Source organism: Artemia franciscana, chromosome 3 (assembly GCF_032884065.1).
Source record: "Artemia franciscana chromosome 3, ASM3288406v1, whole genome shotgun sequence".
In the NCBI taxonomy this organism is placed as follows: Eukaryota; Metazoa; Arthropoda; class Branchiopoda; order Anostraca; family Artemiidae; genus Artemia; species Artemia franciscana.
In genome coordinates this window covers 35,416,678-35,432,464 of record NC_088865.1, presented here as the reverse complement: position 1 = coordinate 35,432,464, position 15,787 = coordinate 35,416,678, and the positions used below count along the sequence as shown (strand labels likewise).

The 15,787-nt window shown below is 36.0% G+C and overlaps 1 protein-coding gene across 3 annotated transcripts in view; it reads right to left on the bottom strand.

Annotated features, from left to right (window-relative positions):
• Nucleotides 1-15,787, bottom strand: part of LOC136025220 (lysine-specific demethylase phf2-like) — a 77,832-nt gene that overhangs the window by 18,371 nt on the left and 43,674 nt on the right. For all 3 annotated transcript variants that reach the window (XM_065701038.1, XM_065701039.1, XM_065701040.1), the window contains exons 6-9: nt 14,455-14,647; nt 8,725-8,829; nt 5,166-5,311; nt 4,507-4,702 (exon numbers count right to left, since the gene is read on the bottom strand). In XM_065701038.1, the coding sequence (XP_065557110.1) occupies nt 4,507-4,702; nt 5,166-5,311; nt 8,725-8,829; nt 14,455-14,647 (640 nt within the window). The remainder of the gene's footprint in view (nt 1-4,506; nt 4,703-5,165; nt 5,312-8,724; nt 8,830-14,454; nt 14,648-15,787) is intronic.

Sequence of the window (15,787 nt, the reverse complement as noted above, 5' to 3'; positions counted from 1 at the left end):
AAGTTGTTCATCACCTGCAAAACCGATTGCCACGCGGCGCACCCTTGCATGTTCATTGAGTTTTCGAGCTATGATCTTTTTGAGATGCCGTATCTTCGGGCCATCGAAAATGCCGGCCTACAGTTTCTAAACGGTCTGTCGAGGAAAGACTTGGCATAGGAAGTTGAAGCACTTCCTATCCTTTTCTAGAGCGTGCATGAACTGCTACATTAATCTTAGCTTAATCTGTAGCGGTGGGATCAATATCTTCACCCGGTAAAAAAGAGGTTACTTCATGATATTTCTTGCCCAAGGTACAAACTGCTCTGGCACCGGCCACTCTTTCTTTACATAGTGCTGGGATATGTGTCCATTGTCCCACATGCTAATTAAGGATGGGTAATTCGTGAACGCGGACTGCTGATCAAGTAGAAAACTCACCGTCTTGAAGTCAATGCAGATGATCCGTTGGTACTGCTCATATTGGATTTGGTCGAGCATGTACTTCATGTTTTTCTTTGAGGGTTGTAAAGTGCACAAGAGGGATTGAGGTGGACTGGTTCCCATTGCGGAGGAGCACACACTTCAAAGAGCACTTGTTGCTGTCAATGGAGGGTTACCAATCTCTCGGATCATGTTGACATCTCATGGCGACATCTCAGTAGTACACGAGGTCTTCCTCCTCGCAGAAGTAGCCCATATAGTACTCATGCCTTCTAAGAATAAAAAACCATACGCGGGTCCTCACCAAGCAAATTTTTCTGCTTAAGTCTGGAGGACAACAGCTCGGAGGAAGTCTTCGACAAGCCGAGACCCCGAACCGGATCATTGAGCCCACATTGAGAAAGCGGCTGCCGACCATCTTGTTCTTTAGTCACCTCATGTGCACTGGTTGCCTTTTCGTCGCTGTCGAGAAGCTCTGTGAACGCTGATACAGGAATTTCTTCGCAATGGGCAACTGGATGGCGGGAAGGTGGAGAGTCCGGGTACTGGAGGCTGTATCGGTTCTTCCGGTTGACACCAGTAGTATTGATGGCACAGAAGTAACAATCCGATGCATGGTCTAACGACTCCCTCCAAACCACCCGAATCCTAACTTTCAGTGAAGTTTTCGCGCCTTTCGTTCACCGCCAGAGGTATTCCACACGTCTTGCACATCGTATGCAGTTCCCCAGACTTATCTTGGACACCCTGTTTGACTTCAAAGCAAGCCTCGTAGGCGCGCTTTACAAATACTATGACGTTCCTCCTGTCCACTGACAGCGTGTAATCTCCGCAAATATAGCAGAAAACATCAGAATTATTCCTGAATGACCGTCGTACGGAAGCCATAACAATCAAGTAAAAGAAATAGAAAAATCCAGGTTAGTGTCAGGCAATGAAATTTAGAATCAATTTGATTGGCTAAGGGTTATTTAAATCACCTTGCAATCATGCATACACGAATGCAGCTACTTTAAAGAAATAAAATAATGTCGTAATTCAATATATTCTTCAAGAAAAATTTGATTGAACTCAAAACCCTGATATTAGCATATGTATAGCTCGTCAGTTACGCCCATGGCTGTATAAAAAAGTTGACCTGATAGAGCAAAATTAATGTCATATTCGGACTCAAAATACCAAATTAATCTAAATCAGTTGAGAAACTCCCTGGCAATATTTTGGCTGTTACCCAGTATAATAACTGAACTCATTGCCCTCACACTCCAGATGGCTGAGCTTACGGAGTCACTCCAATGACTCCCGGACCAACCCAGATTTTGGGCCTTGGCAAGACCAGGATTTGAACCTGCATCCCAAAAGACACAGGAAAGCAAGTCAAGTGTGCAATCCACTAGTCTAGGGTGGCTAGGCCAATACTTTACATACGCATGATTATTGAATCTACTGAAAATTGAACTTTGATGCTAGAACTAGAGGGAGATCCAAGGAGGCTGACAATTAAAGAGCTTGTAATTACAGGTGAACACCTTTCTCCCAAGTAGTTAACAGTTGTGAAAGGTAACTGAGAAACCCGAAAAAAAAACAGTAGCTTACGACAATACAAAGAAAATACGATAAAGAAAGGAGCAAATGGTTTTCTTAAAATATTAAAAAAAAACACATACAAAAAAAATATTTCGCTAAAACTGTAAACGTCTATACAATATACAAGAAAAACTACTAACGCCTGTAGAAATGGCTGTAAACAATCGTCACAAGCAGGGAGACAAAAAGAAGAAAAAAATATGATATTTTCAAGGTTTATAACAGCCATTTCTTGAAAATAGTTTATACTACTGAATAAGTAATTTTTTTTCAGATACGGCAATTCTTTTTATTTCAATAAAACAATGAAAAGAATTTAGACTGGCCATGAAGAAGTTGTAGGAACTTGGGAATAAACACAGGCTTCCTGCTAGAGTTTTTTACGTGAAAAATATGAATTTTATGAACTTTTGATCACAAAAATGCGCTTTTTATGAACCAAATATGAACCTAAATTTACGATACGCACGCCTGAGAAACTTCCCATGAACACAAAAAATGGCAGTTGGTGTTTTCATCACCGGTTTTTATATTCTTCTTGTTTTTTTCATGAGTCCAGTTAAATGCTTTTAGTTAGTAAAAAAGTACAAAATACAACAGTGCAAAATACACCAGTTTAAAATACTCAACCTTTTGGCAAAATATGACGAAATTAAGGACGACTTTGGTTCGTCTACTCATCTCTGTATCCGCTCAGTCTCTCTCGTTGCCTCATCTTCTTCTTCTGGCTCAAAGTCTCGATTATAATTTGTGCGAGGCTTATTTCTAAAAAGTCTTCGGCACCTAAGGTTTTTTTCAGCTTCTCATTGGCTTTTTGAAGAAGCTTTTCAGCTACTTGTCTCTTCTTCTTTTCAACCGACTTCTTCTCCATCAAAACTTTTTCCAGGTGTTCAATGGTCTTCTTCTCAGATAACATCCTCTTTTTTCCCTCTTCTTCTCTTGTCTTCTTCTCTTCACCGTCTTTCCTTTTGGAAACCTCTTCAGGCTATCTAGATCACTGAGTTTCAAGGTACAGTTTACAGCTCTGGCACGCATTTCGCCCCAAAATCAAGAACTCTCTGGTAGTAGGGACAAATTTGGGCATGTTCTCAAACTTCTTTGGAGCGTCAGAGACTATAAGTCTAGTATTGAGCATTTTGACTTTCATCGATGATTTTTCCTCGGTCATGATCCGTCGTGACCGGAAATAATCACGTTCAACGTCAGCGTTCGTATGTGACTTGCAGAGAGCTGCTTTTACTATCTTTGAAACAAGGGGATGATCTATGCTTGATGGTTTTTCTAGACTGAAAACCGAGTTCCATAAAACATCAATCCTCGATGAAGTCATGTTCTTACGTGAACTCAGCTGGAGTAAGTTTCATTCGTCACTGGCAGCTTCAGTATTCACACGGAGGCATATATTCAACAATTTTCACAAAGTCACTTGTTCTTGTCTCAGGATTCGAACCATACAGCCGCAGGCCCCGGAAATGCAGAAGGACATTTGCTTAGTGATTTCTCTTCAATATGGCGGTAAGAGACCAAGTAAGCAGTCCTAGCACTACTTTGGAAGTTCAGAGAATCAACTCTTTGTGCCGTCGACGGACATTCTTCCACGCCTCACCGCATGCTGCTTTATCTAATGGAAGAAAATCTTCGCTCGAATGGGAATCTCATAAAAAGTTTTAAACAACTCTTGAACATTTGCTTCGCTTGTCCTTTGTGAGGAAAAAGACAGCGAACACAAGTGCTTTCCAGCTGATCATAAGAAAAATATGAACTTTATAAACTTTTTTTTCTAAATTATGAACCATTTATGAAACTATGTTTAAAATATGAACTTTTTTCGTAATTATGAGCCTATCGAGAGGCCTGTAAATAATCGATGGGCTCTTATTCGTCTCAACTAAAGCTTTTGGAGCGATTCTGTACTACTTATTCTTTTAACAATGCAAATATCCATACGACCTAGGCCATTTACTACCATTTTTTTTCGGCTTCTTATTTATTTTCGACAGTGCTATAGAAAAAAGGTAATTAGAGAGCCTTGTTCAGTTATGGTGCCAGCATTGACTTCGCTCCGCTCTCTATTGTCCACTGTACCGCCATTTCAAAGACCTTATGACAAGAAACGGTTCAGCTGTATATTCTACTGAATTTTATTTACTTTTTTTTTCTTCTACTCGTTTTCAATGAGCCAGATTCCCAGTCAGTTTGCTGAGTGTCGATGTTAATTGACAGAACGTCGCTCATGAGGATTAAAGTGGTGTTTATTTTCCTCAAATAAATTATTGTCTAAAATATTCATTTCACGGGCGGAAGTTTCTGCTTATAATTTTAGGTAGAAAAAAGTGGGGTTTTGGAAATTTCAGCCACGAGCAACATTCAAGGCCAGTCTTATAAAATATTTGGCTTTAAAGCAATCGCTGAGCTATGCCTTTAAGCCGCAAGTCCTAATCCTAAACGGACACCAACATAGAACGAATAACCTTTTAATATACCTTTCTTACTTACTTCTCTATCTTTTGCCCATTGAATTAAATTTTTGAATAAACACTTGACGTTAATCAGGTACAAAGCAGGCATATTATCAAGAAGACCTTCATTTAAATCTTCCAGAAGCTCAGTCCCAGCATACCAGTTCATTGCTTCAAATCGAGGAAATTGAAACTTTTTCGGAGCCTTTGCTCGCTTTTCAATATCATACACACTAAAAGAAAAACAAACTTTACATATAGAAAGGGAAGGGGAGGGGGGTTGACAGATACCTAAGGCAACGATTACATTCACAAACTTTTATATGAGCAGGAATAATAATATATCTTAGCAAAATATCAGGTGATTTTAGAAGTGCGTAGGGCATTAAAAAGTTCAGCTTCAGGCAGCAGCCACATTTAATTCATTGATTTAAATAAAACCCTTGTTGTTGCTGTTAAATTGAATGTTTAAACACACTTTGAACTATGTAACTTTTTAACCGCATTTTCTCCCTTCTTCGAGATTTGGACAAATGACCTAAATTTATCTATAAACAACGAAGGGTCTACTCCTTAAAATATTGCGACTGAAATTATACAGATCAATTATACAGATTCTTATAAATAGAGTAAGCAGTAGCTAAAAATAAGCTACGAATAAGATTTGAATTAGGAATGCACAAACACTCGACTTACCGAAATTGCATCTCAACAGCAAGACTACATAAAAAGTTCCCACCAAATACTACGGTATCCTTGGTTGTCAAAACTGCATGAATCCAACCACTTGGTAAAAATAATGTTTGTCCAGTCTTTACAGCTAATGAGTAACATTTAGGAACCTAAAAAAAAATCATATGAAGACATCTTGTATACAATCAAGGGGGCAAGGAACAATAATTTAAAACAACGCTCGTACTTAAAATTCTTTTTTTTGGTGGGGAGGGAGTAATAAGATATATAAAAAATTATTCAAAATTTAAAAGCAGGTTAGTTAAGAGAAAATTACAGAGAATCATGGGGAATTGTCTGAATCAATAGCTTTTGCAGGGACATGTCTCCAAGACACACCTGCATGCAAACCTGAGCATTTTTACTAAATTGAACTTTTTTTTTACAGCTTTTCTATAGTGTCAAGTTCTCTTTGTTCCATTTTTACCAACTGCATCTCCAAGAAAAAAACCTTCCAGCATCTTTAGAATTCAGTTGCATTTTCAAAATCTTACGATTTAGAATAAATTATGTTTTCCCCAAGGTGGGGCTCTACTTTTCCCCAAGGTACGCTATGAACCATACCAGAGTACTAGACTACACAAGCATAGGCGTGTGGTTTTTAGCATTGATATTTTGAAAGCCTTTGGAGTAATTTTTAATGCTACTTTTACTGCAACGCTTACCGTGAAGTTATTCGTAATCATTGTAAGCTATGCGTATCAAAGCGGAACAAAATTTAGGTTGTCTAAATCAAGTAAAATATGAGTTTCTTTTTTAGATGTTAATGTGATGGTCACAAACCTGGTTCTATTGTTAAATTTATGATTTATTTGTTACCGTGTAAGACCAAAACCAGTTGAAAGTCCGAAGTAAGGATCTTTGACAAATATATCGGATATACACCAAGCGACTATGTGTTTATGGACTAAAAAGATTTCTCCGATCTTCCGCAAGGTTTAATGGTGACAGGTTAGGTTATAAATCTAAGAAATGGACTAGGTTAGAGGCTTAGAAATATAAATCTCAGAAAGTTTAACATTCAAAATTGCATGGTAAATGTCAACAAACACGTAGTCTCTTAGTGTATGTCCAATACTTGCTAAATATCCTTATTTTGGACTTGAATGTCAACATTAGTCACATTTCAGTCTTCCGCCGTAACATATTCATATTCATTTTCTGTTAAGACTAATCTAGATAATAGTTGTCATTCCTGAATCAGCAAAAAATGAAAAAAAATTCTCACTAGCCAGTTTTTAACAACACATTTTATGATTTTGAGTTACTATGGTCCGTGGATCACAAGTAAAAAAAAATTCGGTAACAACAATTTGAACCTATTCCGAAAGAGAATGAAAAAGCTCAGCCAATACTTAGCAAAGTATTATCCAGTCACGACAGGACAAGCGATCTCGAGTAGACATCAGTGAGGACAAAAGCGGCCAGCAAGCGTCTTTTTAATGGATTTTACAGTATTTTCATCAGTTGTTTACAAGCTTCAAAGTTTCCACCTTTTTTCAATTTTATTTTTTCCTTTTTAGTGTTTAAATCATATGTTTTTTTAGACATTCTTGTACAGGTTTTTATTTTACAGCTATAAAACTTAGTTCTGATTTATTTCATATTCTAAAAAATTTAAAGGATTTATTAAATATAAAATCTTACAGATATTGTAGAATCTTTAACTTAATTTATATTAGAAATATAATAACATATTATTCAAATTTTAGACATAATATTCAACAAAGTCCTGTTACGGGTGAGAGAAAAGTGATATTGGGAGTAGAAAATTCGCCCAAGACTAAATTCATGGATATATCTTGCAAAAATAGTATTTCAAATGTAAAATCCGAGCAAAATCACCTTTAAAGGCTTTGTCCGATCCAAAGTAATGGAAAAGACAAAACATTTTTAATATATCGGTTGGTGTGTGGGCTGTTGTAAATAAGGCGTAAAAACTGAAGCCTTGAGGAAAAGAGAATTTATTCTAGATCACAATATTTTAAAAAAGCCACCAATTTCCAAAGAAGTTTTTTTTTAAGGATACCATAGCTTATGAAAAACGAACCGGTAAAAATGGAACAAAGAGAACAAAGCTGAACAAAGAGAACAATGGAACAAAGGTGTTATAAATAGGGTGCAAAAACAAAGCAAAGCTCTAAAACTGAGATCTAATCAAGAGTCAGCGTTCGAGAAAATGTTATTTACACAGGACAGGATACGAAGACTGTGAGAAATAATTCGAAAATAATATGACGTCCATCTCTATCCTACACTACTTTTGCATTGATTTACTAGTGTAAATTGAAGAATAAACAAATTGAAAGTTCAGCTGAGACTCAAGTCAAACTTTCCCTCGGATGCCTATTCTATGCTGTTTAGCTTAAATTTATTCCACTGAAAATGAAACCTAACATTTAATGGTCAGAAAATTTTGTTGTAACATTGTTGTTATTACACAGTGTTGGAAAACGTTGCTGTGATTGTGCAACCGTAAAAGCGTTTCCTGTTGGTAACATTTAATGGTCAGAAAATTTAGTTGTGACATTGTTGTTATTACACAGTGTTGGAAAACGTTGCTGTGATTGTGCAACCGTAAAAGCGTTTCCTGTTGGTAACGTTTAATGGTCAGAAAATTTAGTTGTAACATTGTTGTTATTACACAGTGTTGGAAAAAGTTGCTGTGATTGTGCAACCGTAAAAGCGTTTCCTGTTGGTAACATTTAATTGTCAGAAAATTTAGTTGTGACATTGTTGTTATTACACAGTGTTGGAAAACGTTGCTGTGATTGTGCAACCGTAAAAGCGTTTCCTGTTGGTAACATTTAATGGTCAGAAAATTTTGTTGAAACATTGTTGTTATTACACAGCGTTGGAAAACGTTGCTGTGATTGTGCAACCGTAAAAGCGTTTCCTGTTGGTAACATTTAATGGTCAGAAAATTTAGTTGTGACATTGTTGTTACTACACAGTGTTGGAAAACGTTGCTGCGATTGTGCAACCTTAAAAGCGTTTCCTGTTATTAACATTTAATGGTCAGAAAATTCAGTTGTAACATTGTTGTTATTACACAGTGTTGGAAAACGTTGCTGTGATTGTGCAACCGTAAAAGCGTTTCCTGTTGGAAACGATACCTCAGACCAAAACGAGCGATGATTTTGTTGTTGTTTTATTGGTAGTAAACATTTCTATATACTAGTCCATTACCAATTATATATTGAAGAGGGTTAGTTGATGGGTTTATTCGTTTTTTTTTAACTGTCTTATCGATAATGGTAGGTGCAAGACACACACAGTCTAGCCAATGTTAAATAGAAAGATGAGGGAAATATTAATATTATCGCATAGAGGAGAAATTGCAGTTGCTCTTTAATTTAATTCTTGAAGAGCCAATGATGATAGAGAAGCTGCATGTGAAAAAATGAAGAAGACAAAAAGTTACATTTTATACAGATCAGTAAAAATATCAGTAAATACATCAGTAAATGAGAATATTACGTATCAAAAATGAAAAAGTGCTAGAAAAACAATTCAAACTTACAAGGTTTCCAAAAAAGGTTTCATGATGGCTTGGCATCTTACTCCAAGTTTCATATGATTCTAAATTTTCTGTTGTTGGCGGAATAAGGTAAAACGTCTTCTCACCCTGTAAGTAGGAAAGAGTTTCGTTTTCAAAATAGTTCAAAAGCCGTGTGTTCGCATTTAGTCTGTAATATTCTGACTGGCAGCCATAAATACAGCATTAAAGCTTAGTTCTGAGAGAGCGTAAATATTGCTTCGCCTGGCGAAAACTACTTCGTCGAGCCACAAAAAGACCCTCCGAAGCGAAAAAACCGCTTCGCCGTGCTACAACTTGAAGATAAGAAAATCGTATAGTGAGGCAATATTTTTAAGAAAAAAGAGAATGAATGTTGAAAAATTAACATCAAGCCTTAGATCATATTCTGTATTGTATGATACACGCTGCGAACAATACAAGAACCTAGGAAACAGAGGAAATACATGTAATGAGGTAACAAAAACACTTGATGAATAAGGTGAAAAGTGTTTGGTATTTGTTCAATCTTCGAACTGAGTAGCCTCGCTCTAAATAGATAAAGAAAAAAAATCCGGACCCATTTGCTGAGAACTCCCTCCTCCCTCTATCTACATTAGTAGATGTTGTAGGCTTGCATCTGGAGAATATAATGTTCTTAATAGGATACAGCTCCTTCTATTACAACTTAACTAATTGATATAGAATCCTGATTCTAATATAAAAGAATCGCCTTTAGTGCGAATTGCCAATCAATATTTGCTTCACCCCACGAACTTTTAGAGTTTTGGTTACTGCTAACACAAGTCACTCCTTATTTACAGTTCGTTACGACCAACTGTTTAACACACCGTCCGTACACAAGAATCAGTTGCCACAGACAATTACTCGTAAGCTTCAGTTGAGGGAGTTGATTCATTTAAAGCTTCAGTAATTTGTTTAAAGCACCATATAGTTGAAAACCAGTAGGGAGGAAATGCAGCGAATCCTCCTGTGGTTAGGGAAAGGGGTGCCTGAAGCCTCTAAAACAGCACTTTCGCGACCAATTTTTCAATTACCAAATGAAAAGGCCTTCAGATAAATATAAAGGGAACGGGGGTTGATGAAAAGAAGGCTTTCGAAAAAATTCTCGAATAATCCTGCTGAAAGTGTGAAATAATGACCCTAAAATTTCTTTGACAATTAAGATCCCTTCCTTTCCTCAATAATTTTTTTTAAGGGACGTGCTTTTCATAGATGGTTATCATTATCAACAGATCATTACACAAAAGTTTAATTTAATCGTAAACAGCGGCGGTTGAGGACGGTCAGCCCTCTCAAACTTAAGAGGGCGCCAGGTAAAATAATTCCCGGCAACATCTTAATTATACTATATTCATTGTAAAACTCAAAGAAACAGAATTTCGTGACCCTTGTCAATAAAAACAACTGTAAAAGGAATCAACTGTAGAAAAAAAAATAATTACATTTCATCTGTTAAAATTCTATTTTCACCCTGATAGTAAATTTGCGTAACTTTAGAAAAAAGGGCTTAACACCACTACAAAGGACTTCAACATTGACAGAAACTTTGCAATAAAATTTAACAAATCTGAAAATCCTTAAACAAGAGCGTCAAGCTACCGCCTGGAAAGATTCATTATTTCACATTTTTCGAGAAGGATGGTCAGAGATGCTTTTTCGTTTCTATTTTTTTTCCAAAAGTGATCAAACTAAACTATTAGATTATGTAGTAGGTCGTAGATTATTGAAAGATAGTTCACTTCAACATAAATTTTAATTTCTAGTACTCTTTAAAGCAAAAACAGATCGCTCTACAGAAAAATATGGATTTTTGCCATTTTGCCCGGCGAAACAACAATATTGGCGTGAATTAGACCAAAATTTTAACAAGAGAAAATTCTGAGATAACCAGTTTAGAACTATTCAAAGCCTATTTAAATACTCTCCAGATTTTAGAGACCATACTGGGACGTGGTCGCGCATTCGTCCCTAAGCAGAAATGCTGAGTTTTAGATTGGTTATACTACTGCTAAAGCTAACAACTCATTTCAGCACAAAGCACCCTGCGGCCGCAACAGCTGCGCACAGTCATCCAGCACCCATTCTACTCGGAGATTCACTCTTTAGCCCTACCCTCACGAAGTTCTTATTTCCTTTAAATCCTTTCTTATGATTAAATAAAAAAAACAAGTTTTTTTTAAACTGAAAGTAAGGAGCGACATTAAAACTTAAAACGAACAGATATTACTTCGTATATAAAAGAGGCTGCACCCTCCTCAACGTCCCGCTCTTTACGCTAAAGTTTGACTCTTTCCCTCAATTCTTCTTTTTAAAACGGTAAAAAAAACTTTAGCGTAGAGAGCGGGGCGTTGATGAGGAAGCAGCCTCTTTCATATACGAAGTAATTTCTGTTCGTTTTAAGTTTTAATGTCGCTCCTTACTTTCAGTTAAAAAAAACTTGTTTTTTTTATTTAATTTCTGAACGTTTTTGAATCAATGCATGTTTTGATTTTGGCTCTCCGCAGAGGAACAATCAAAACGAAATTTGCATATTTTATTTTTTTTTTTTTGGCTAAATGGCTTTCTCATAATTTTGATCGAATGATTTTGAGAAAAAAAGAGCGGGGGTTGCCCTCCGATTTTTTGGTTAATTAAAAAGGCAACTAGAACTTTTAATGTTTTACAAATCTTTTTATTAGTAAAAGATTTACGTAACTTATAAATTAGCTTACGTAATGAACTTTTGTATTCTCATGTTTTTATTACATATATGAGGGGGTTCGCCCCCTCGTCAGTACCTCACTCTTTACACTAAAGCTTAAATTTTGTCCCAATTCATTAAGAATGACCCCTGAATCAAAAAGCCGTAGAATAAATAGTTGAAATTACTAAAAATACTTTAGCGTAAAGAGCGAGGTATTAGAAAAAAGTGAGCCCCTCATATGGGTAATAATTTCTGTTTCCGTTTTAAGTTTTAATGCTGTTCCTTACTTCCGGCTGAAAAAACTTTTTCATATTTATTTTTTAATTGTTTTTTTTTTTAATAATGCTAGTAAATCCTGCTCTCCCTTCATGAAAATTTTCTTCTCCCATGACAAATTTTCGATGGAAAGTTCCCCCAGCATATCCCCCTCTTCTCAACCCCTCCCCCAAACCAAAAAAATCCTCCTGAAAACGCCTGTACACTTCCCAATAACCATTACTATATGTAAACACTGGTCAAAGTTTGTAACTTCTTGCCCCTCCCACGGGGACTGTGGGGGAGTAAGTCGTCCCCAAAGACATAGTTATAAGGTTTTTCGACTACGCTGAATAAAATGGCTATCTCAGAATTTTGATCCGTTGACTTTGGGAAAATAATTAGCGCGGGAGGGGGCCTAGGTGCCCTCCAATTTTTTTGGTCACTTAAAAAGGGCACTAGAACTTTTCATTTCCGTTAAAATGAGCCCTCTTGCAACATTCTAGGACAACTGGGTCGATATGATCACCCCTGGGAAAAAAAACAAATAAACATGCATCCATGATCTGCCTTCTGGCAAAAAATGCAGAATTCCACATTTTTGTATATAGGAGCTTGAAACTTTTACAGTAGGGTTCTCTGATACGCTGAAAATGATGGTGTGATTTTGTTAAGATTCTATGACTTTTAGGGGGTGTTTCCCCCTATTTTCCAAAATAACGCAAATTTTCTCAGGCTCGTAACTTTTGATGGGTAAGACTAAACTTGATGAAACTTATATATTTAAAATCAGCATTAAAATGAGATTCTTTTGATATAGCTATTGGTATCAAAATTCCATTTTGTAGAGTTTTGGTTACTATTGAGCCGGGTCGCTCTTTACTACAGTTCGTTACCACGAACTGTTTGATCTCTTCCTGTCACATTTTGAGATGACCTGCTCTCCGTTTGGTGCCTGGAAATGACCTGCTTTTCGTTTGGTGCCTGGAGATGACCTGCTTTCCATTTGGTGCCGGATGGATGGCGAAAAAGCAAAATAATTGGCAATGTGTCATCCTTCATCCCTAAAGCGTGACATGCCCATTTTTACTTTCTTTTCGCTATAGCCCCAGAAAGTGTGATGGAACATTTTTTTTAAATACAACAAATACGTCACAGGTCTGTAATCTTAAATACTGGAGCAAAATTACAAGGGTCCCATACACGTGTACAGAAAATCAAACTAATAAAATAAATTTTTAATCCTATATAATTAATACATAAGATTTTAGAATAAATAATTAATTAATACTTAAAACTTAATTATATTAATTGCCTAATGTGGAAAATAAATAAGCGATTGTAAATATATTCCCTTTCCTAAGATCACTTATCATGTTTACAAATAACAGCTCAATAGGGACAAATCCTTTTATTTGACAGTGAAACAACAAAAAATCTCTGGATATTTCGGTCAAATATGCAGTGGCAATCATCAGCAGATATTTTTTTCACAAAAAAATCAGTTTATCTGCTAAAGATGGCCACTGCATTTTGATCGAAATATCCAGAGATTTTTTGTTATTTCACTATCAAATAAAAGGACTTGTTCCTACTGAACTATAATTTCTCATGGACGTCATGGAGAGACAGCGTGGTCTTCGGAAATATCATATTTGCATCACTAACCATTAGAGAGTTACCGACAAGCCGATCAACGTCACAAATCTTTAAAATTACTAGCTCACATGCATGGTTTTGACGCTTTGGTTCAGATAAAATCTATGAAGTAAACTATTAACTTTAACTGGCATAATTCAAAGACAATTCCGCAGAATTTATCGTAGTCCTTTAGGCAGGCGGGTGACATTTGAGCCCAACCCTTCTTCTCTACAGCATTCATTTTTTAGAATTGTTTTTATAACATTTATATTTTTTGTGTAAATTAATGGTTTTTCACGTTTCTTCAACCTCATGCCCCCTCCTTGACATAAATACCTCTAGACGTCTTCGAAGAATCATACAAAAAAGTAGATAAATCGAAGAAGATATAACAGCTTTTTTTTGTAATTCTGCTGAGCGAAATGGTAAGAAAATGACAGTAATTGCATTAGTAAATACAAGAGGATTCGTCCAAGTTTTGACTCATCAAGGAATTTAAAGCTGTGACTCATGGTAGAACAAAGACCTATAATTTTGGTATAAATATAATTGTAATGAACAATAAAGCTCTGGAATATTTTTTTTTTTGTGTGTGTGTGTGTACATAGGTAACAGCAGTAAAAGGCATAAGGTTCTGTTTCTCTTAAGAAAAACGCAAAAGACCAAAAAAGAGACAAAGTTTAAACACAAAAGAAAAGTCATCCCAATAACTAATTCCTAGGAAAAGTCACTCAATTGTTACATTTAGTGTATAGTTACTTTAGATAAATAGTTACTTAATTTAGTGTTGTATAGTTACGTAACAATTATTTTAGTAATAGTTACCTAATCAGCGGAATAGTTAATTTGAGAGAAAAAAAAAAACTTGCCAGTTCAAAAACCGTACTCTGAGCCCCGTTGAAAATCACGAAAATAATAGCCTGACAAAAGCCCTGAACTCATCTTTTACTAATATCTTAAATATTAGTCTTAAGTTCTTAATTTTCAAAGTATTAAGTTCACACCAACTTTACCGGAAAACCAGTTTTTATTTATTTGTTTGCCGTGAGACACCAGTAATTATTATCAACACTAAGCCATCACATCGATAGTTAATAAATTTTTGACATATAAAAAAGAAAAAAAAAACTTACACGCAGGACATGGTACCATACTGAGGATCCTCCAAAGTCAACGTGAAAATCAGTATATGCTCCTGCGGGACTTAATAAACAATATTTGGAAACTTGAGGCTTGTCTTTCAAGCAATCACCAACATTTGGCCAGTAGTTGGTCGCCCAACAGAGTTTTCTTACTATGAAAGGAGGCTCTACATAGCTAGCCAGACTGAAAAAACATATCTAACTAAGAGGAAACTATTGTATATAATTCATTAAAGCAATCAACCAACATTTGGCCAGTAGTTGCTCGCCCAACAGAGTTTTCTCACTATCAAAGGATGCTCTAAATAGCTGGCCAGACTAAAAACCATATCTAACTAACATGAAACTATTGTATATAATTCACTAAAGCAATCAACCAACATTTGGCCAGTAGTTGGTCGCCCAACTAAGTTTTCTTACTATGAAAGGTCGCTCTACATAGCGAGCCAGACTGAAAGGACCATATCTAACTATGAGGAAACTATTGTATATAATCCATTAATGAATAATATCCCTAGAAGGTACCCATTAGCATTTCCGGTTTATATAGACGTTAATCCAAAGAGATCAAAAATACAACGGCTGGCTCAGCCAGATTGGTCTTTAGAATTGCTTTGATATGAAATGGTTTTGTCAAATCTGGTATTCTAGAATATGGCTGACTCTAATGGCCAGTATTGATATTTGTTTCTTACTGAAATTACTTTAGGTGAAAGACTCAGTTTGATGGCCAGCATTGATTTTTTCCTCCAAATCTAATAAGACTTCAAAGTTTTATTGTCTTTTTCTCAGCATTATTCGGTAAGATTTTCATCTCTCTTCTAAATATAGTTATTTTCAGAAAACTAAGAAAAATAAAAACTTCAGACAAGTTCCTTTCCTTTTTACTTTTACCGTCGCATTCACATTTCTTATACGTCAGTTTTGGTGTCAGCGGATGGGGTTGAATAAAGCTACCAAAAGTATCCGCAACTAAGCTTTGACGAGCCTCTAAAAGAGAATCTCTCGTAATTTTACAATTCTAGCGGTTTTTTGTTCGATTAAATAAAAAAAAAATAAGGAGCAACATTAAAACTTAAAACCAACAGAAATTATTCCATATGGGAGAGGGGCTACCCGTACCTCAACCCTCACTCTTTGCATTAAAGTTTTAAAGTTCTTTAAAACACTTCTCATCTAACTTCAACAGCCCTTGTGGTTGAGGAGTCTTTTTTAAGATTAAGGTCACCACTTCATTGGGACAGCCTCTTAGATGACAACGTCAAAGTCCAGACACTGCAATATAATCACCCGTTCTGAAAATAGTAACAACCCGGTCACATCA